At 40.0% G+C, this 22,324-nt stretch overlaps 1 protein-coding gene across 1 annotated transcript in view; it reads right to left on the bottom strand.

Moving 5' to 3' along the window:
* Positions 1-22,324, bottom strand: part of ocrl (OCRL inositol polyphosphate-5-phosphatase) — a 138,318-nt gene that overhangs the window by 49,134 nt on the left and 66,860 nt on the right. Inside the window, exons 17-18 of the mRNA XM_060927699.1 lie at positions 6,126-6,291; positions 5,697-5,932 (exon numbers count right to left, since the gene is read on the bottom strand). Coding sequence (XP_060783682.1) covers positions 5,697-5,932; positions 6,126-6,291 — 402 coding nt within the window. The remainder of the gene's footprint in view (positions 1-5,696; positions 5,933-6,125; positions 6,292-22,324) is intronic.

The raw sequence follows: 22,324 nt of genomic DNA, 5'->3' as shown, positions 1-22,324 counted from the left end.
TCTTTGGGTTTTCTGAAATCAAAACAGGGTCAAAATTATACATACAGCACACCTAATATTTGGGTAAAATGTCTCTTCGCAAGACTCACCTTGACCAAACATTTTTGTTTACCATGAACAAGCTTCTGGCAGAATTCTGGTTGGACTCTTCATGATAGAATTCAATTAATTTTTTTTTTCTTGGCACGGTCCACATACAGTATTTTCAATAGGGTTGAAGTCAGGACTTGTTTTAAGCTTAATGTTAGCCTGCTTTATCCTCCACAATCAGCTCTGATGCGTGTTTGGGTTCATTGTCCTGTTGTAACTCCCAAGTCGTGTTCAAGTTTCTAATGGTTTATGCTGAGGAATTCTGAGGTAGTCCTCCTTCTTCATTATTCCATCCACTTTGTGCAATGAACCAGTTCCACTGGCAGCAAAACAGCCCCAGAGCATGATGATCCTACCACCACCACCAGCTGGTACAGTGTCCCTCTGTACATGGTGGTCATTGTGGCCAAACAACTCAATCTTTGTCTCATCCGACCATACAGCTTTCCTTCAGAAGGCTTTTTCTTTGTCCGTATGATCCGCTTCAAACTTTAGTTAAGCTTGAAGGTGTCAGTTTTGGAGCAGGGGGTTATTTCTTGGACAGCAGCCTCTTAGTCCATGGTGATGTAGAACTCACTGAACTGTAGACAGTGATCCATCAGCTTCCAGTTCATGGCAGGGCTGTGCCATGGTGGTTCTCAGGTTGTTCCTGACCATCCAAACCAATTTCCTTTCAGCTGAGGGTGACAGTTTGGGTTTTCTTGAAGCAAAGTGGTTTGGCAAAGTGACTTCACCTCACAATAGCTTGCATACAATTGTTTGAACTGATCTTGGAATTTGCAGTTGTTTAGAAATGGTTCCAAGAGACATTCCGGAGTTGTGTATATCTGCGATCCTCTTTCTCAGATCTGCACTGAGCTCCTTGGACTTTCCCATTTTACTGTGTGTTGGTCAATCCAGTGAGTGCTATAACAAACCCTTTCTATGAAGGCACAGAGAAGCTACCAGCTATAGTCAATCATGATCACTAACAGGAAGTTAAAGAGACCTCAGCCTTGGCAAGATAAAAGACATTTTGGAAGCTTCAGCACCTCTGAATTAATAATCTAAGTGAGTGTATGTACATTTTTTACCCTGTATCATTTTGACCATGTGATGATTTCAGAAAACCCAAAATAAATTAAAACTTGTGCCCCGAATTCTAGTGTTTTTTTTTTAATTAAAGATGTATGCTGTACAATCATTCTGCCACAGAAAAAGAACAGCTCAAAGAAATGACTGAAAGCCCAAATATTGCCATGACATTCATATCCAAGATGACATTCATGTCACTGTATGTAAACGTCTGACCACAACTGAATCTAGATGGATTTCAATTAGACTTCCAATATCATATAGACTTATTACATGTCTTTTTACTAATTAACAGACCATTAGGCTGGAAGTAAGGTCACGGTCATGTATAACATATTACTGATTCATTTCTGAAGTTAACTTTGATCCAAGATGTACAGAGTCAATAATTTTCCAAATTAAAAAGACAAAAGATGGATAATGATAGACACAGGTAGCAGTTGTGTGTGGAATGAATTTGATGCAGTAATGAAAAATCAAAAACATCTCAAACAGTATTCTGAGATTTAAAACTGTATCTTATTGGTCTCTTCTACGCATCTCTTTTTCCCTGACCCACAATGGGGGTGTGTGTGCACTCTATCAGAGAAGGAAGGGCTTTACATTCTATATAGATACCCACAGCCTTGGAACAAAATAAAACTGGAAAAGTCCTTATGGGAAATGCAAATATAATTCTAGATTGAAGACTGAGCTCATGTTTCGCTCTCATGCCAATATCGTTTCCTTTTGCCTTGTTGCATGTCCACTGCACGTAATAGTTAAAGGCCTACAACTGCTCTGAAATACAAGAGTGCTCCGAGAGCACAATTTCCCCTGCTGGTAACTTGGCCATAACTCTGATAAAATGTGACTGAATTGAACGAAATTACAATGCGTGTATTACTGACATGCAGTATAACAAAGAATCCTGCCAAGTTTCATGAAATTCCTCCAAAAATTTGTGAGAGGAGTTGATGTCAGAAGGTGAGCACCCTTTCCGGGACGGACAGACATCGCCATGACACAATCCCCCTTTGGGCCTTTCAGTCAGCGGGAGATAAAAATTGTGAAGGAAGTTGATTTCAGAAAGCAAGCACACCTTGATGAAATTGCCAAAGTTTGTTAATAATCAAGGGCATAACTCCGGTAAAATTTGCCCAAATTAAACGAAACTTCAATCTGTGTATTACTGTCATATAAGGCCCCGGTCACACCGCCCGAACTTTGCTGGAGTGTTCCTGGAGCGGTGAAAAAAATTCATCACCGCTCGTAACCGTTCACCACCGTTTAACAAAAGTTGGCCCCCGTTAAAGCAACGCCGTATACGCTCGGCCACCGCTGATGTTTCTCGAGGGGCCCTCCTACCGCTCTGAAAGTTTTGAGCTGCACAAAATATTGCGAGCGGTGAGGAGGGGGCAATTTTCCGCCCCGGCAAAGTTCACCCCCGCTCCACCAACGCCCAGTCAAAGTTTGGCACCGCTAGACGCAAGTTCGTGGACGCTTGGGTCCGCTAGGCCAACGCAGAAATCTTGAACGCTGGACCACCGCTGCTTCGCCAGCATTGCCCGGGCGGCGATTAAACGTTGCACAAACTTCGGTGGAGCGGTTGTAAGCGTTTTACGAGCGGACACGGGGTTGCTGGAACGGTGTCGGGCGTTGAAGCAGCTATCCATGGCGGCGATGAACTTTGGTTTGGCGTTGGTATAGAGGTGTCGGAGCGGGACCAGAATTTGGCTATAAATACGGGGAGAAATGGACCAGGAGCTCATTCGGAATCGAGCTGCCGTTGAGTTCAGACCTCATCTATATCGAATTTGCTCAAAGTTACAGTAAAACTGTATCACCATGGATGCTGAGAGACTTGCTATGATTGGTGCTAAACCAACTTTATACCCCCGCCGAGCCAAAGCCCGCATGCGCAGAACGCCGCTATACCAACGCTCGCGTCACCGCTAAACCAACGCTAAAGCAACGCCGGCTTCAGCGGTGCACCGCTAAGCCAACGCCCGTGTTCTCGATTTTTTTTCCCATTTTGTGCACGGTGACGAGCGTTGTCGAAATTCGGCCCCCCCTCCCTACCGTTCAAGGAACGCTCCAGCAAAGTTCGGGTGGTGTGACCGGGGCCTAACAAAGCCTTTTGCCAAGTTTGGTGAAATTCCTCCACAAACTGTGAGAGGAGTTGATTTCAGAAGAACGTACACCCTCATGAAATTGTCAAAGTACAAGTTATTTAATCAAGGCTCAAAACTCTGGGAAAATTTTCACAAACGGAATTAAATCGCAATCTGCGTATTACCGTCGTATAACAAGGCCTTTTGCCAAGCTTCGAGAAATTCGTCCAAAAATTGCGAGAGGAGTCGATTTCAGAAGGCGAGCACACCTTTATGAAATTGTCAAAGTACAAGGTTGTTAATCAAGGGCTGTAACTCTGGTAAAACGCGACCGAATTGAACAAAATAACAATATGCTTACTACCGACATACAACAAGGCCTTTTACCAAGTTTGGTGAAATTCCTCCATAAGTTGTGAGAGGAGTTGATGTCAGAAGAAAAACACACACTCATGAAATTGTCAAAGTATAATTTTGTTAATCAAGGGCTGTAACTCTGGTAAAATGTGACCCAAATTAATGAAATTGCAAAATGCGTATTACCTACGTATAACAAAGAATCCTGCCAAGTTTCGTGAAATTCCTACAAAAGTTGTGAGAGGAGTTGATTTCAGCAGGTGAGAACCCTTCCCGAGACGGACGGACTGACGGACATCGCCACGACATAATCCCCCTTCGGGCCTTTCAGCCAGCGGGAGATAAAAAGTATAAGGAAAAATATTCCAAATTGGCAGCCCTACAAACTGATCGGTAGCTGAGGACACACAAGAGGATTCCTACTAGACACAACCAGAGCACCGTCACCCTCACTGTCAGTTAAAAAAAAGAGATACATTATGCCATTTGCACTACATGCATTTCCCTGTACTACTGGCATCACAGCAAACACAAACCACTTAAACTTGACCTCGGAAAAAGAGTTTCACTTATCACAAGTGCAAACCATTAACCCTGATCTCTAACCATTTTAGTTAGAAGGTGGCACAATGTTTTGGAATTTAGTTAGCGTTCCTGACCAAATTAAAAATAGCACATGGCAAGCGGACCTCATTTCGGTTCACTAAGATCGCAGTCGTAAGTCTGCTACTAAATTTGAGTTTGAAAGTAGAATTCATCATTACAGCCCTTATAACACACAGGGCCAAATTACTCAATTCTGATTGGTCAATCAAGGAGGGCTCTTTTTTTTTCCTTAACATGGGGCCGTATTTCTGAAATGCTATTGGCTGGTTTGTTGCTTGGTTACGGTTACAGAAATTAACAAATTGTGTCAACAAAATGGCTGACTCTGCTGACTCAGCAATGCTGCGTTTCGCTATATTTGACGAAGAAATGATAAACCAATTGAAAGCTGCAAGCGAAAATGAAAATACCAAATAAAGTACGAATTCTTGGCTTTCCGTGTTTAAGAAATGGGCCGCGGAAAGACAAATAAACGACTCTCTAGTGGCATATGAATGCTGAGAGTTAGACAAGGTGCTATTGCGGTTTTAGCAAACGTGAGGAAAGTAAATGGGGGAAACTACGAACCAGACTCTCTTAAAGTAATGCAGGCAGGATTGGATCGGCATCTGAGACGAGAGGAGTATCCGGGATCAATCCTGAAAGATGTAAATCCTCGTGTCGTCGTGTCATGATGAAAGATGCTTTAGAAACTGATTCAAACGTGCAAGATAGTCTTGCGCCCTGATTGGTTCAGAAAACGTGAATGACAAAATAATGTTGTGAACTTGAATGGCTTCCGAAGTATGAATTTGGCCCTATATGTTATAAACAGGCGGCACGATGGCGTAGTGGTTAGCGCTGTCGCCTCACGGCAAGAAGGTCCGGGTTCGAGCCCCGTAGCCGGCGAGGGCCTTTCTGTGTGGAGTTTGCATGTTCTCCCCGTGTCCGCGTGGGTTTCCTCCGGGTGCTCCGGTTTCCCCCACAGTCCAAAGACATGCAGGTTAGGTTAACTGGTGACTCTAAATTGACCGTAGGTGTGAATGTGAGTGTGAATGGTTGTCTGTGTCTATGTGTCAGCCCTGTGATGACCTGGCGACTTGTCCAGGGTGTACCCCGCCTTTCACCCGTAGTCAGCTGGGATAGGCTCCAGCTTGCCTGCGACCCTGTAGAACAGGATAAAGCGGCTACAGATAATGAGATGAGATGTTATAAACAAGTAATCGTATGGCTTCTCGTAAAATTAAGGATCAACTTCACTCGTGATTTCGAAGTTTTGAAATTGCCCGAGTCGCAAACTTCGAAATCACTCGTGAAATTAATCCTTAATTTTACTCGGCCCCATACGATTATCTATACGAATACCTGCACGTGGCCCAGGGAGAGGAGTTCTCTCGACATGGGCTTCAGTGTTGTGCGTTATTCATTTACAGTACACCTGCATGATTTAGCCTCGAAAGAAATCGCTACTTGTACAAGCTGTGGTTTATCCCTCACCAAGTCGATGAGCTTGGTGATGGGAATTTCGCGGATGGGTTTCTTCATACGACACAGCGCCTCCAGAGAGGTTCCGAAACAGCTGGGCAGGTAGTTCCCCGACACTGTAATGAAATAGTCTTTCCCCCGGTCCAAGTGCAACACCAAGATGTCCTCAATTTTATCCTCTCCCGAGTTGAGCAGAGTTACAGAGTCTTTACTCACGTACACCTCCAAGGATATCTCCATGGTCTCATCTGCAAAACAAACAAACAAACAAACCCATCAGCCAATTTTTCACACTTTTAGGACGCAACCATATCACAAGCTTGTTTTGACTGGCGACACTGTGTGCGCGCTATCGGTTTTCTAGCTCGTGTTCAGTTTCATTGACATTCTGGACAAATTCTTCAATAAATGCAAGAACGGTCTTAAATGACTGGCACTCACTTGGGTCAAGAACTCCTTCATTGGGATCGGCTCGTAACCAGGGTTTGCAATACTGAGAGTCTGTGAGTTTGGGGATGAAGGCAAATGTACAGGGCACTTGACCGTCATTGGTAATAAGAAAAGTCGTCTTCTGTAGCTGGCGAAACTTCACATTCTCAAAGTGGAACTGCCCAGAATGAGAGAAACACAATACAGGCCAAGATTAAATCACGCTCTCCCTCTCTCACTCACACACACACACTCACTTCTTATGACAGAATGCCTCAGTTTAAGTCATATTAATACCTCTGTAAATTCCACTTCCACCAATATGAACAGTTCATCATACAGCACCACAGATTTTAAGAAGCTAATCCTTGATATAAAATTAGAAGCGCAAACACGGCAGACTTCAACAGTTATAATTTAAAAGAAAAAAATGCAAACAAACATCAAAAAATACTTAAAGGGGAACTGATGGCAAATTTATCATCATCAAAATTCTATTTCTCTCATTTTATAAAATGTCAAAACGCATTTCTGACAGCTATTTTGTCACTGCTATGGCAAGTTATGAGTGTTTGAAATATGCTCTGTAATATATCAGTCCGTATGTCAAAGCAACGGCCGTAAACGAGATTCACTGAGACCTGTGCGGGACATCGTAGGACGGAAGTAAAACGTACAGCGGAAATCAAAGCGACCGACATCTGCCAACGTTGTCAAAAGACGCGCGCGCCCTCCTTCGAACGCTGACGTAATCAAGCCGGAAGTTTTCCCTGTGTCCGAAATCGCTCCCTACTCGCTATATAGCGCACTATATAGCGTGGACGCCATTTTGTAGCGCTGTCCGAAACCTTAGTGAGGATTATGTGGGAAATGCGCTCAGTATAATATGAATTTATCACAAAAATACATGCATGTATTTATTATTTTGAAAACCCGCCAGCCGCCTGATCCGGCACGTTTTAATTGTGCGACGGTAATGACGTAAATACCAGCGCGACGGACTCGTCCTTATCCTGTCGTCTTCACAACTCTTCTCTACTCCACGTTGGTTCCGAGTTGTATGGAATAATCTCCGTGTCATGTACGCGAGGGAGGCGGATGTATGTGCAGAAGTATACAGTTTAATAAAGTGCAGAATATATATACAGTGAGAAAAATTATACACAGGCAAACAATCCAAAACGGCAGGCGAGATCAAAAACGAGAATACAGGCAAAAGGGTCGATCGAGGCGCAAACAGTACATCAAAGGCTAAACGAGGACAAGAACGAGAAACGGGCACAAGGATCGTGAAACAGGAAATCAAGACAACGGGTAGAAAGGCTCGGTAATGCGTACATGCGTATCGTAATACTTTGCGATGCAAATGCATCAGCACAGTCCTTAAATAGGCAAACACACACTTCCTTAATTGAGCTCAGGTGCGCCATGTTCGAGGCACGCCTTCAGGTGTGCGCGCCACAGTGCGCAGGACCGACACTCCATCACTGATGAAGCCGGCAAATCTCAAAATTAATCTAAATTGGAATGATATGGCGATCTGGCCGCTGTGTAAACATTTTTCAAAAATGGTGGCGGTGACGCGTCATGTTTGAAGTCTCGCACAAATCTCGTGAAGATCGCGCGGACAAGCGACGCCTGTCGTGGACCAAACGAGCTACATTCAACATGGCTACAAACCAAAAAGGCTGATAAGTGTAATATAACATGCCACTACGAGGCACGATATAAGGTTAATAAAACCGAAAACGTAACTGAATAACACGTTAGTTAAGAAATAAAGCAAGTTTTAAAATGACTTCAGTTCCCCTTTAACGAAAAAAATAATAAAATGTGCTGGCGATTACAGGAGCAACTCTGTGTTCAAATACCGGACGCTTGATCTCTGAAAATGATTACGTTTATGCTGAGAGGGTCGGTTTAAAATACTCTATTGACAAAGCGAGCGACACCTTTAATTCTCTCGTCAGATCACGACTTTATAAAGCCGAGTGTGGTTACGCCCTCTACGAATCCTAACGGGAGGAAGGAAGAAAAAATCTTTCGTCTGCGTTGTCTCTCGTGTCCTCGTTTTCGCTCTGCGTATCTTTAAATGGAAGATGTTTATACGCCGTACTTGTAGAATTCCAAGCTCAGTGAAATGTTATGACCAGAGCAGCTTTAATAAACACTCGTTTATTACCTGAAGTGTGGAAAACTCCAAAGGCCATATTCTCAAGCCAATCAACTTTATTTGATCATCTGCAGTGGTAAAGCATGTTTACGGGAATCTAATGGTGAAATCCAGACAATTTATATGACATATTCATCGGGAGAAAGCACAGGAAGTAGGCTCATTTGCACTATTCCGCACTACCTCATCTTAACAGCTGCTAGTTTGTTTATTCTGCTTATTTCATGTTTCCCTGCTATACCTCAAGTGCCCTTGACTCCTTGGTTATTTGAACCAGTGTGTGTGTGTGTATATATATATATATATATATATATATATATATATATATATATGAGTGTTTAGTCTACGTCTAGTTCTTATCTAGAGTGTTTACACTGTTTATATTGTTTGAGTGTTTAGTCTGTCTTGTTCTTATCTAGAGTGTTTACACTGTTTATATTGTTTGAGTGTTTAGTCTGTCTTGTTCTTATCTAGAGTGTTTACACTGTTTATATTGTTTGAGTGTTTAGTCTGTGTCTTGTTCTTATCTAGAGTGTTTACACTGTTTATATTGTTTGAGTGTTTAGTCTGTGTCTTGTTCTTATCTAGAGTGTTTACACTGTTTATATTGTTTGAGTGTTTATTCTGTCTTGTTCTTATCTAGAGTGTTTACACTGTTTATATTGTTTGAGTGTTTAGTCTGTGTCTTGTTCTTATCTAGAGTGTTTACACTGTTTATATTGTTTGAGTGTTTAGTCTGTCTTGTTCTTATCTAGAGTGTTTACACTGTTTATATTGTTTGAGTGTTTAGTCTGTGTCTTGTTCTTATCTAGAGTGTTTATACTGTTTATATTGTTTGAGTGTTTAGTCTGTGTCTTGTTCTTATCTAGAGTGTTTACACTGTTTATATTGTTTGAGTGTTTAGTCTGTGTCTTGTTCTTATCTAGAGTGTTTATACTGTTTATATTGTTTGAGTGTTTAGTCTGTGTCTTGTTCTTATCTAGAGTGTTTACACTGTTTATATTGTTTGAGTGTTTATTCTGTCTTGTTCTTATCTAGAGTGTTTACACTGTTTATATTGTTTGAGTGTTTAGTCTGTGTCTTGTTCTTATCTAGAGTGTTTACACTGTTTATATTGTTTGAGTGTTTAGTCTGTGTCTTGTTCTTATCTAGAGTGTTTATACTGTTTATATTGTTTGAGTGTTTAGTCTGTGTCTTGTTCTTATCTAGTGTTTACACTGTTTATATTGTTTGAGTGTTTAGTCTGTGTCTTGTTCTTATCTAGAGTGTTTATACTGTTTATATTGTTTGAGTGTTTAGTCTGTGTCTTGTTCTTATCTAGAGTGTTTACACTGTTTATATTGTTTGAGTGTTTAGTCTGTCTTGTTCTTATCTAGAGTGTTTACACTGTTTATATTGAGTGTTTAGTCTGTGTCTTGTTCTTATCTAGAGTGTTTACACTGTTTATATTGTTTGAGTGTTTAGTCTGTCTTGTTCTTATCTAGTGTTTACACTGTTTATATTGTTTGAGTGTTTATTCTGTCTTGTTCTTATCTAGAGTGTTTACACTGTTTATATTGTTTGAGTGTTTAGTCTGTGTCTTGTTCTTATCTAGAGTGCTTACACTGTTTATATTGTTTGAGTGTTTAGTCTGTCTTGTTCTTATCTAGAGTGCTTACACTGTTTATATTGTTTGAGTGTTTAGTCTGTGTCTTGTTCTTATCTAGAGTGCTTACACTGTTTATATTGTTTGAGTGTTTAGTCTGTCTTGTTCTTATCTAGAGTGTTTACACTGTTTATATTGTTTGAGTGTTTAGTCTGTCTTGTTCTTATCTAGTGTTTACACTGTTTATATTGCTTGAGTGTTTATTCTGTCTTGTTCTTATCTAGAGTGTTTACACTGTTTATATTGTTTGAGTGTTTAGTCTGTCTTGTTCTTATCTAGAGTGTTTACACTGTTTATATTGTTTGAGTGTTTAGTCTGTGTCTTGTTCTTATCTAGAGTGTTTACACTGTTTATATTGTTTGAGTGTTTAGTCTGTGTCTTGTTCTTATCTAGAGTGTTTACACTGTTTATATTGTTTGAGTGTTTATTCTGTCTTGTTCTTATCTAGAGTGTTTACACTGTTTATATTGTTTGAGTGTTTAGTCTGTGTCTTGTTCTTATCTAGAGTGTTTACACTGTTTATATTGTTTGAGTGTTTAGTCTGTCTTGTTCTTATCTAGAGTGTTTACACTGTTTATATTGTTTGAGTGTTTAGTCTGTGTCTTGTTCTTATCTAGAGTGTTTATACTGTTTATATTGTTTGAGTGTTTAGTCTGTGTCTTGTTCTTATCTAGAGTGTTTACACTGTTTATATTGTTTGAGTGTTTAGTCTGTGTCTTGTTCTTATCTAGAGTGTTTATACTGTTTATATTGTTTGAGTGTTTAGTCTGTGTCTTGTTCTTATCTAGAGTGTTTACACTGTTTATATTGTTTGAGTGTTTATTCTGTCTTGTTCTTATCTAGAGTGTTTACACTGTTTATATTGTTTGAGTGTTTAGTCTGTGTCTTGTTCTTATCTAGAGTGTTTACACTGTTTATATTGTTTGAGTGTTTAGTCTGTGTCTTGTTCTTATCTAGAGTGTTTATACTGTTTATATTGTTTGAGTGTTTAGTCTGTGTCTTGTTCTTATCTAGTGTTTACACTGTTTATATTGTTTGAGTGTTTAGTCTGTGTCTTGTTCTTATCTAGAGTGTTTATACTGTTTATATTGTTTGAGTGTTTAGTCTGTGTCTTGTTCTTATCTAGAGTGTTTACACTGTTTATATTGTTTGAGTGTTTAGTCTGTCTTGTTCTTATCTAGAGTGTTTACACTGTTTATATTGAGTGTTTAGTCTGTGTCTTGTTCTTATCTAGAGTGTTTACACTGTTTATATTGTTTGAGTGTTTAGTCTGTCTTGTTCTTATCTAGTGTTTACACTGTTTATATTGTTTGAGTGTTTATTCTGTCTTGTTCTTATCTAGAGTGTTTACACTGTTTATATTGTTTGAGTGTTTAGTCTGTGTCTTGTTCTTATCTAGAGTGCTTACACTGTTTATATTGTTTGAGTGTTTAGTCTGTCTTGTTCTTATCTAGAGTGCTTACACTGTTTATATTGTTTGAGTGTTTAGTCTGTGTCTTGTTCTTATCTAGAGTGCTTACACTGTTTATATTGTTTGAGTGTTTAGTCTGTCTTGTTCTTATCTAGAGTGTTTACACTGTTTATATTGTTTGAGTGTTTAGTCTGTCTTGTTCTTATCTAGTGTTTACACTGTTTATATTTGAGTGTTTATTCTGTCTTGTTCTTATCTAGAGTGTTTACACTGTTTATATTGTTTGAGTGTTTAGTCTGTCTTGTTCTTATCTAGAGTGTTTACACTGTTTATATTGTTTGAGTGTTTATTCTGTCTTGTTCTTATCTAGTGTTTACACTGTTTATATTGTTTGAGTGTTTAGTCTGTCTTGTTCTTATCTAGAGTGTTTATACTGTTTATATTGTTTGAGTGTTTAGTCTGTGTCTTGTTCTTATCTAGAGTGTTTACACTGTTTATATTGTTTGAGTGTTTAGTCTGTCTTGTTCTTATCTAGAGTGCTTACACTGTTTATATTGTTTGAGTGTTTAGTCTGTGTCTTGTTCTTATCTAGAGTGCTTACACTGTTTATATTGTTTGAGTGTTTAGTCTGTCTTGTTCTTATCTAGAGTGTTTATACTGTTTATATTGTTTGAGTGTTTAGTCTGTGTCTTGTTCTTATCTAGAGTGTTTACACTGTTTATATTGTTTGAGTGTTTAGTCTGTGTCTTGTTCTTATCTAGAGTGTTTATACTGTTTATATTGTTTGAGTGTTTAGTCTGTGTCTTGTTCTTATCTAGAGTGTTTACACTGTTTATATTGTTTGAGTGTTTAGTCTGTGTTGTTCTTATCTAGAGTGTTTACACTGTTTATATTGAGTGTTTAGTCTGTGTCTTGTTCTTATCTAGAGTGTTTACACTGTTTATATTGTTTGAGTGTTTAGTCTGTCTTGTTCTTATCTAGTGTTTACACTGTTTATATTGTTTGAGTGTTTATTCTGTCTTGTTCTTATCTAGAGTGTTTACACTGTTTATATTGTTTGAGTGTTTAGTCTGTGTCTTGTTCTTATCTAGAGTGCTTACACTGTTTATATTGTTTGAGTGTTTAGTCTGTCTTGTTCTTATCTAGAGTGCTTACACTGTTTATATTGTTTGAGTGTTTAGTCTGTGTCTTGTTCTTATCTAGAGTGCTTACACTGTTTATATTGTTTGAGTGTTTAGTCTGTCTTGTTCTTATCTAGAGTGTTTACACTGTTTATATTGTTTGAGTGTTTAGTCTGTCTTGTTCTTATCTAGTGTTTACACTGTTTATATTGTTTGAGTGTTTATTCTGTCTTGTTCTTATCTAGAGTGTTTACACTGTTTATATTGTTTGAGTGTTTAGTCTGTCTTGTTCTTATCTAGAGTGTTTACACTGTTTATATTGTTTGAGTGTTTATTCTGTCTTGTTCATATCTAGAGTGTTTACACTGTTTATATTGTTTGAGTGTTTAGTCTGTCTTGTTCTTATCTAGAGTGTTTATACTGTTTATATTGTTTGAGTGTTTCAGGACTGTGAAATAGAAATGGCAAAATCCGAGGAAACAATTTTAGCAGGGGGCCTGGGGGCTGCAGGGCCCCAGAAGCTGAACAGATTTTGTGTATATTGATAGATTTGAAGCATCTCCTGAAAGCAAATATTTTCTCGACCATGCCATTTAATTTGAACTGTTATTATTATGTTGAAATAATACAATTTGAACTGATTTACCTTTTAACTGATAAGGGTTCACTTGAAGAATGAAAATATCTCAATAACATACCTCATATTGTAAATTCACTTATATTCTTGTGTCGATTTGTATCAATTCACTGGGTCCCAAAATGTCTTTTCCAGGGGGGAAATTCTAGACTGACTATTAAACAATAGTCACTAATGTTCTTGTTTTTGAACTGATTCAATACCAAAATGTCTTTCTTGTTCATGTTGGACAGATTCTAGTCAAAAACTATATACAACTATTTACAAGTCAATATTTATATTTATTTCCTTTTCTTTGTTAGCAGTTTCTTCAGCTTAGAAAGCCTACTCTTTTCTTTCTGACTTTCTATACGGCTTTTCCTTGCTCTTTTGGTCTCTCTTTCATTACAGATTCATGATAACAATGAACATTATGAACAATAACATAAGTTAAAACTACATAAATAATAAATGTGAACAAGATGGTCTACCTGGTAATCTATAGTTCAACAGCTTCAATTTCACCAATTCCGCATGTTTTTTTCCTTTAACATGGTCAACCAAACGTGTTCTTCCACCAGAACTGTACTTCACATCCTGATGGCACAAGATGCAGTAAGCTTTCCCCAGTTCTTTTATATTCCGTATGTGCTCATGGAGATATTCACTACCGGCTTTAAACTCCAGCCATCGCCAATTCCATGGATTTTTGATGCCGTTTTCCTTGTCAATGTTTTTGACATTGCCGGTCTCACCGTCCTCCCTCTGAACCATGTCCCTCCGTGACGTGGACATACCGCGAAGTTCTCCTTTTCAAAACCGTTGATATCGAAAGCGTGTTTAAAGAGCACAATGGTAAAACGAAAAGAACACAAGATTCGCGCCATGGTTTGTAAGCATGGCACAAATGCCGTAAACTGGTCTGTCACTGTCGCAAAAGAAAAAAAGATACCAAAAAAATTACAATGTCGTTACAGAAAGAATTTGCGGTAGGCTCTTTCCCAGACTCGCCGGCTCGGTGACACTCGCTGTACGAGACTACTAGCGGTCGGTAGACAACAACCCCTACCCCCCCCCCCCAATTTGTTATTGCAAAATTAGATGATTTACTAAAATTATATTTTTGGCGGCCAAATTCACGGAATTCCGCGGATTTTTCACAGCCCTGGTGTTTAGCCTATGTCTAGTTCTTATCTAGAGTGTTTATACTGTTTATATTGTCTGAGTGTTTAGTCTGTGTGTAGTTCTTATCTAGTGTTTACACTGTTTATATTGTTGGAGTGTTTAGTCTATGTCTAGTTCCTATCTAGAGTGTTTATACTGTTTATATTGTTTGTTTTTTTCAATTATTCTATTTTTATTTATTGCATTGCCTGTTTGCACCGTGGGGCAGAGAGGACTGATATTTCATCTGTGCTGTATGTCGAGCATGTGTAGCATATTTGACAATAAAGTTGACTTGACTTAATGCTCCAAGGAATAATATAATAACTGTGTGCAAACTGAATGAATAAATGAATGGATGAGTCGTGGGGAATAAACATGTGGCGAAACAGAAAGGAAAGAAAGACGATGGCTCCGTTCCTGTGAAGATTGTTCTGTTGTTTGGCACTTGGCTTTTCTTATTGCGTACTATTACTTCCAGGTTTTGAACAACACACTCAGAAAAACTAAAACCTCGAGAAAACCATGAAAACCAACCAACCAACCAAAAAAAAAAGAAGTTTAGAAACCACATCCTTCAGATGTTTGGCAAGAAGATATGCATTAAGACAAGTATATCAGTTGCTTCTGTAGTCTTTCCACTACTGCCACTGAAACAGCCAGAGAAAGGCGGCGGCCTTTTGTCATGAAAAAGCATCCAAGCCCACCTAAATCACTCTCAAACCATGCGGTAAAATGTGTCATGGTATAACTTGAGACCAAGGTGGACCGTTTTGGACAGAATTCCAAAAGATATACACTACCGTTCAAAAGTTTGGGGTCACCCAGACAATTTTGTGTTTTCCATGAAAAGTCACACTTTTATTTACCACCATAAGTTGTAAAATGAATAGAAAATATAGTCGAGACATTTTTCTGGCCATTTTGAGCATTTAATCGACCCCACAAATGTGATGCTCCAGAAACTCAATCTGCTCAAAGGAAGGTCAGTTTTATAGCTTCTCTAAAGAGCTCAACTGTTTTCAGCTGTGCTAACATGATTGTACAAGGGTTTTCTAATCATCCATTAGCCTTCTGAGGCAATGAGCAAACACATTGTACCATTAGAACACTGGAGTGAGAGTTGCTGGAAATGGGCCTCTATACACCTATGGAGATATTGCACCAAAAACCAGACATTTGCAGGTAGAATAGTCGTTTACCACATTAGCAATGTATAGAGTGGATTTCTGATTAGTTTAAAGTGATCTTCATTGAAAAGAACAGTGCTTTTCTTTCACAAATAAGGACATTTCAAAGTGACCCCAAACTTCTGAACGGTAGTGTATGTTTGGCACAAAAACAAGACAGCTCATCAACCATCAAGCCTCAACGCTAGGCATTGCCTGAATGCCCAATTTGCCCGACCGAGACACTCGGGCAGAAATATTTTAGCGAGTTAGACCAGTTCGGGCACACTTCTGGTCGGCTTCTTTAAGCACAAAAATGATTTTCGAGCGAGTACGTTACAAAAAGCAAGACATATTAACCAGCATCCTCGCCTCGCCTGTCATCGCCGTTTAGATTTGTTTTTTCTTCCCGATTTATAACGGCGATTCTGATTGGCTCGCTTCAGGCACACGTGCACATTTGTGCTTTTCATTGCTACGAGTGGTCGCTGGTACCCTCTATGTTTTCCCGGCTTGACTTCAGGGACGTTCAGTGAATGGAAAGACAAGCGTTTGTGTCTCAAATAGTAAACCACAGCCTCAACAGTAAATATCTCTCATTTACATAGTGAGTTATCCTGTAGATAAATCTATCTTACCCCATTTATCATTGGCCCATCATGCATGTGAAGTGAAGAGGACTGGGGGGTGGGGGAGGGGATGTATTTATGGATGGATGGAGAAGGGAGGAAGCTGATGTAGATGAGGAGGGCAGGTTGTTTAATTTTCTCCTGAATGCAATGGCAAACTGAAGGATAAGACAGTACTGCAGTACAGACTCCTGTTTTAGAATGTTTTTAGTTTTATAATTCATCTTCGCAATATTGCTCAAGGCAAAACAAAGTGTTTTGTGTCCTAAACTCTATATAAAAAGACGTATTATGTACTAGTACTGTACGCAAGTCTTACATATATAATACTGATTTATGTTTCATGTTTTCAGGGCTCGTCTTGTTCTTCTGTTGCAGAAATAAATGTTCTTAAAAAGAATTTTTTTTTTAAAACATGTACTTTTGTGTAAATAACTCAATTAAACCCCTAGAAAGCATACCAGTATCGCCTTGAACCGCGCACTTGAAAACTTGCCGAAATAGTGCAAAATTTTAGGGCAAAAGGAAATTCAAGGGAGGGCAAAAAGTTTTTGAGGCCATTTAAGGTGTCAAAAGTTAACAGTGAGGCCTGCCCAAAGAACACCATACCCATGCTGAAACATGGTGGTGGCGGCATCACGCTACGGGGCTGTCTAGCATCAGCGTCAACTTCATCAAGAAAGTGTGACTCATGGATCGTTTCAAATCCCAATCTACGTTGGCACAAAACCTGCAGGCCTGGACAGGTGACCTTCTAGGATCATAAACCCAAGTCAACACAGGAACGGCTTCAGAAGACGACTGACGTTTTGGAAAGGCCAGTTAGAGCCCATATTTATTTATTTTTTTCCTGTGTGTTTGTGTAGGTTGATGTTTCTTTGAGCGTTTTGTCCGCTGGTGGTGGTGTAGCTCCGGACCTAGTTTTAGGCGTCGGTTCCCTCCAGGCCTTGGTTTGCCGTGGGCGATGCCTGCACTCCCAGCTATGGACTGCAGTGAGCTCGTTGCTCATTTTACATCGTGGTTGTCCAGCGCTCTGCGCTTTAACGCTTGGCGTGATGTTCCGAGCGATGTTGCTCGGTGGCGTCGCGGCGGCTGTGCAGGCGGTTTGGGACACACCAGCGGTCTGCGTGGCGGAGCTTCTCTGCTCGCTTTGTGGAGCCATGCGTGGTGTTCGAGCCATGTTGCTGACGGCGTCACAGCGGCGGTGCTGGAGATGTGGGACTCGTTCTCGTGCGCCTTTTGGTGGGACTGTGGCTGCTACACCATGGGAATTACATCCTGACCCCTACTTGGTGGACTTTTTACTTATATATATATATATATATATATATATATATATATATATATATATATTAGTGCTGTCAAGTGATTAAAATATTTAATCGCGATTAATGTCGCGACTGTCATAGTTAACTCGCGATTAATCGCAATTTAATCGCACATTTTTGTCACATGAAAAACCATTGTAATTCTCTTATCAGCATAAAAAAGTGAATGGGCTTGCTTTGTACCAATGTTTTTTTTTATTTATTGCAGAGCATAACACGTCTTGTCACAGCCACTGCAAAGTCGGGCTGGAGCCGCCGATGGGAAAACGAAACCTAAGCCGAGCACCGTGGCTCTTCGTCCCGAGGCGCGGGGCTAGCCCGCCCTGCCCGCGCTAGTTCTTTGGGGGGAGGGCAGAGGACTCTGGCTGTGCGGGGCGTGGCATTACAGTCTAGCCGCTATCGGTTTTCTAAGCAAAGTCTCTATTCCAAGTTCCTGGCAGTTTCAAAAGCTTATGAAAAACCTACATCATGTCACAGAGCGTTAATCTCGCGATAAAAAAATTATCGCCGTTAAAATTGAGTCAAGTTAACGCGATAATAACGCGACATTTTTGACAGCACTAATATATATATATATATAAATAAATAAAATGTCTATAATTGTAAAGCGTCCTTAGGTTTCTTGAAAGGCGCTATATAAATTTTATTTATTATTATTATTATTCATATTGAAATCCCATCAAAAACCTGTGGAATGACTTGAAGATGAATGTGCAGAGGAGATACCCCTCACAATCTGAGACCTCTGGAGCCTTTATTTGCAAGGAAGAGTGGAATAAAATGTGCTGACTTTTTGATATCCGCTGTATAGCTAATCATTTTGAAGACAACCGATATGAACATTACTGATCAACTATTTAAACTGGCCGAATCAGTTATGGCTCTTGGTTGGCTGAAATGAAAACCTGCAGCCACAGAGTGGTCCTTTGGAGATAAAATGAAACACCCGTGCATTACAGGGATGGCGTACACTGCTGTAACAGCAGGGTGGTAGATTAAACCTCTGGGTATATTGCTGTGTTTCAGTCACGTGACTTTTCTTAGCGGTTTTACCGCAAGTGAAATAGCTGGTGGTCTAAACAGCTGCCTAGCGATAACTTATCAGCGTACGCTCGTAATCTAGAAGCCGCTGCTCGCTTTAGATATATTCAGAAGATTGCTGTGTGCAATGGAATCGACCCCTATAGTCTGGGAAAGAAGGATTTGTCATACGATCTTGAAAACTACCCTTCAGTCGAGTTCCCCGACATCTCGAACTATCTGGTGTTACAGACGTCCTTCTACACCGCAAAACAGATGAAAGCGTGGAAGAGTATAGAGGCTTATGACTTTTTTTTTTGTACGGTATGTGGCTGGGTAAAGGACCTCGCGATCAAGTCACTGCCGAATGAATCCTGGACTGTTTTTGCCCGTGTAAGCTTTTCGTTTGTGTCTTTACAACAAAGCGCTGCAAGTTGAAGTGTAAACAAACAGTTGGCTTGATTCTCACTTGTGTTGGCTCTTATCTCTCAGGTAAATCATTCACAAAGATCATCAGAAACCCCTTTAAAGACCTGGATCTTGGTTAAACAAGACGGAGAAGTGATCACGGCGCATTGTAGCTGTATGGCTGGGGAAGAATTTTGTTGCGACCTTCATGCATATGGACTTTGTGAGGAGGAAACAAAGAAACAGCTGAGGGGGTCATTCCACGTCAATTCAACCAGGGCCTGCGCACTTGGGTCTCAAAAAATTCTGAAAAAAATCACCAGATGTACCCATGTTACCTAGGAGAAACACTAAATTTATTTGAATGTACAACCCCGATTCCAAAAAAGTTGGGACAAAGTACAAATTGTAAATAAAAACAGAATGCAATAATTTACAAATCTCAAAAACTGATATTGTATTCACAATAGATCATAGACAACATATCCAATGTCGAAAGTGAGACATTTTGAAATTTCATGCCAAATATTGGCTCATTTGAAATTTCATGACAGCAACACATCTCAAAAAAGTTGGGACGGGGCAATAAGAGGCTGGAAAAGTTAAAGGTACAAAAAAGGAACAGCTGGAGGACCAAATTGCAACTCATTAGGTCAATTGGCAATAGGTCATTAACATGACTGGGTATAAAAAGAGCATCTTGGAGTGGCAGCGGCTCTCAGAAGTAAAGATGGGAAGAGGATCACCAATCCCCCTAATTCTGCGCCGACAAATAGTGGAGCAATATCAGAAAGGAGTTCGACAGTGTAAAATTGCAAAGAGTTTGAACGTATCATCATCTACAGTGCATAATATCATCAAAAGATTCAGAGAATCTGGAAGAATCTCTGTGCGTAAGGGCCAAGGCCGGAAAACCATACTGGGTGCCCGTGATCTTCGGGCCCTTAGACGGCACTGCATCACATACAGGCATGCTTCTGTATTGGAAATCACAAAATGGGCTCAGGAATATTTCCAGAGAACATTATCTGTGAACACAATTCACCGTGCCATCCGCCGTTGCCAGCTAAAACTCTATAGTTCAAAGAAGAAGCCGTGTCTAAACATGATCCAGAAGCGCAGATGTCTTCTCTGGGCCAAGGCTCATTTAAAATGGACTGTGGCAAAGTGGAAAACTGTTCTGTGGTCAGACGAATCAAAATTTGAAGTTCTTTATGGAAATCAGGGACGCCGTGTCATTCGGACTAAAGAGGAGAAGGACGACCCAAGTTGTTATCAGCGCTCAGTTCAGAAGCCTGCATCTCTGATGGTATGGGGTTGCATTAGTGCGTGTGGCATGGGCAGCTTACACATCTGGAAAGGCACCATCAATGCTGAAAGGTATATCCAGGTTCTAGAGCAACATATGCTCCCATCCAGACGACGTCTCTTTCAGGGAAGACCTTGCATTTTCCAACATGACAATGCCAAACCACATACTGCATCAATTACAGCATCATGGCTGCGTAGAAGAAGGGTCCGGGTACTGAACTGGCCAGCCTGCAGTCCAGATCTTTCACCCATAGAAAACATTTGGCGCATCATAAAACGGAAGATACGACAAAAAAGGCCTAAGACAGTTGAGCAACTAGAATCCTACATTAGACAAGAATGGGTTAACATTCCTATCCCTAAACTTGAGCAACTTGTCTCCTCAGTCCCCAGACGTTTACAGACTGTTGTAAAGAGAAAAGGGGATGTCTCACAGTGGTAAACATGGCCTTGTCCCAACTTTTTTGAGATGTGTTGTTGTCATGAAATTTAAAATCACCTAATTTTTCTCTTTAAATGAAACATTTTCTCAGTTTAAACATTTGATATGTCATCTATGTTCTATTCTGAATAAAATATGGAATTTTGAAACTTCCACATCATTGCATTCCGTTTTTATTTACAATTTGTACTTTGTCCCAACTTTTTTGGAATCGGGGTTGTAAGATGTATACTTTCCATGTTACAGCCAGTTTTACTGGGGGAGGGGGGTGTCAATTTTGTTCAGACTCTTTTTTTTTTTTTTTTGTCAAAGTTCACAAGCCCATAGCTCAAGAACTAAACCATGTAGGAGGCTCAAATTTTGCATGCTGGTACATAAATAGGAATAGTATGTAGCAAAACTATCATTTTGGGTCTGGATGATCCTGCTTGGTCATAGCACTCCCTCAAAGATGATCAAAATTTTATTGGAGTTTTTGGCTGTGCTCTGTTTAGGCCTTCAGAAGACATATTTTTACCCAACATAGGCTCTTGATTTTTTTCCCTTATTGAGATAAGTAGAAACACTCTCAAAAAAAAAAAGCAATAAACAGAAAGGAAACTCTATCAGTGTTTGAACAGAAGACCTCACAAGTCTGACAAATCATTTTGGATGTCATTCTCAGAGCACCGTAACACCTTGTGGGAATGTGCACAGATTTTTTTAAATATTTTTTCTTTATTCTCCATGATCCCTTCTTTTTAAAAAACACCAATTTGGCTTGTCTTACTCAAATCTTTCTTTTTTATTTTCCACCCTGAACATGGGCAAAATGCACCACTGAGAGCAATATGTTTTCTATAACATTAATGTAAAGAGTAAATAACCAAAGGCCAATTTTGCCCTGACATGATCACCTGAGAGCGCCTGTGCAGGGGTGGAGGGATCCTTTTCAATTTCAATGATTCAGTGATTTTAGGGGCACCTGTGGTATAGAGATCTTGCAGTCACGTGACCGGAAAGTTAACAGCCGCCATCTTGTCGGTAAAAAACACAGCTGAATACTACTGCACTCGTGTACAGAATGGATCAATTTCAACCGACGGACTACACGGCTCATTTTTCTAATGAACAGATAACTAGATATATGTCTAAAATAAACAATCTACAGATTAGTGACCCTTATGGCTTACCGGACGTAGTTTTCACGACCGTGTCAGTGGATTTTGAACTGCCAGCGGAATACCCAGACGTGTATTAACTTTCCCTCGCTGTTCAGTGGTGAAGCACTGCATGCTTATAAATCTCTGGACAGTTATCTTTACAGAAATTCAGGATTTGTCAGCGACTCAGATGTGGCATCTTGTAAACAAGAAAATAACAATCCTCATTGGATGGGTAAGTCACTTAAGTATTGAGTATAGCACTGACCAGCCGATTATAGAATAGAATAAGGTAATTCCAGCTGCAATTCCAAATCGTCCGTGTTGTTTACATGGATCTGGCGTTGGAGAGGTAGAGGCTTAGCAGTGGAGATTTGAGTAGCTGTTTTCTGAGCTTAGTCAACAGGCCGCTCTGCAGCCTCGCTTTTGCTTCCGCTCCCGACGCCGCTTCCTTCGCTTTGCTTCCGATAACAATCCACGGAGACCCCGCTGGTCTCGCTATCTTGTCCGGAATGTTGTGCATGCGATGGAAATCGCTACAAACCGTCATTTTCTGCTGGAAACCCATGTCCAGTAAGTCCATACGGTTGTAGTGGATATTGAAGTCCGGTACAGACGAACAACACGCAAAA

Source organism: Neoarius graeffei, chromosome 8 (assembly GCF_027579695.1).
Source record: "Neoarius graeffei isolate fNeoGra1 chromosome 8, fNeoGra1.pri, whole genome shotgun sequence".
Taxonomy (NCBI): domain Eukaryota; kingdom Metazoa; phylum Chordata; class Actinopteri; order Siluriformes; family Ariidae; genus Neoarius; species Neoarius graeffei.
Note: the sequence above shows the minus strand (reverse complement) of the source record. Positions and strands in the feature narration are given on the sequence as shown.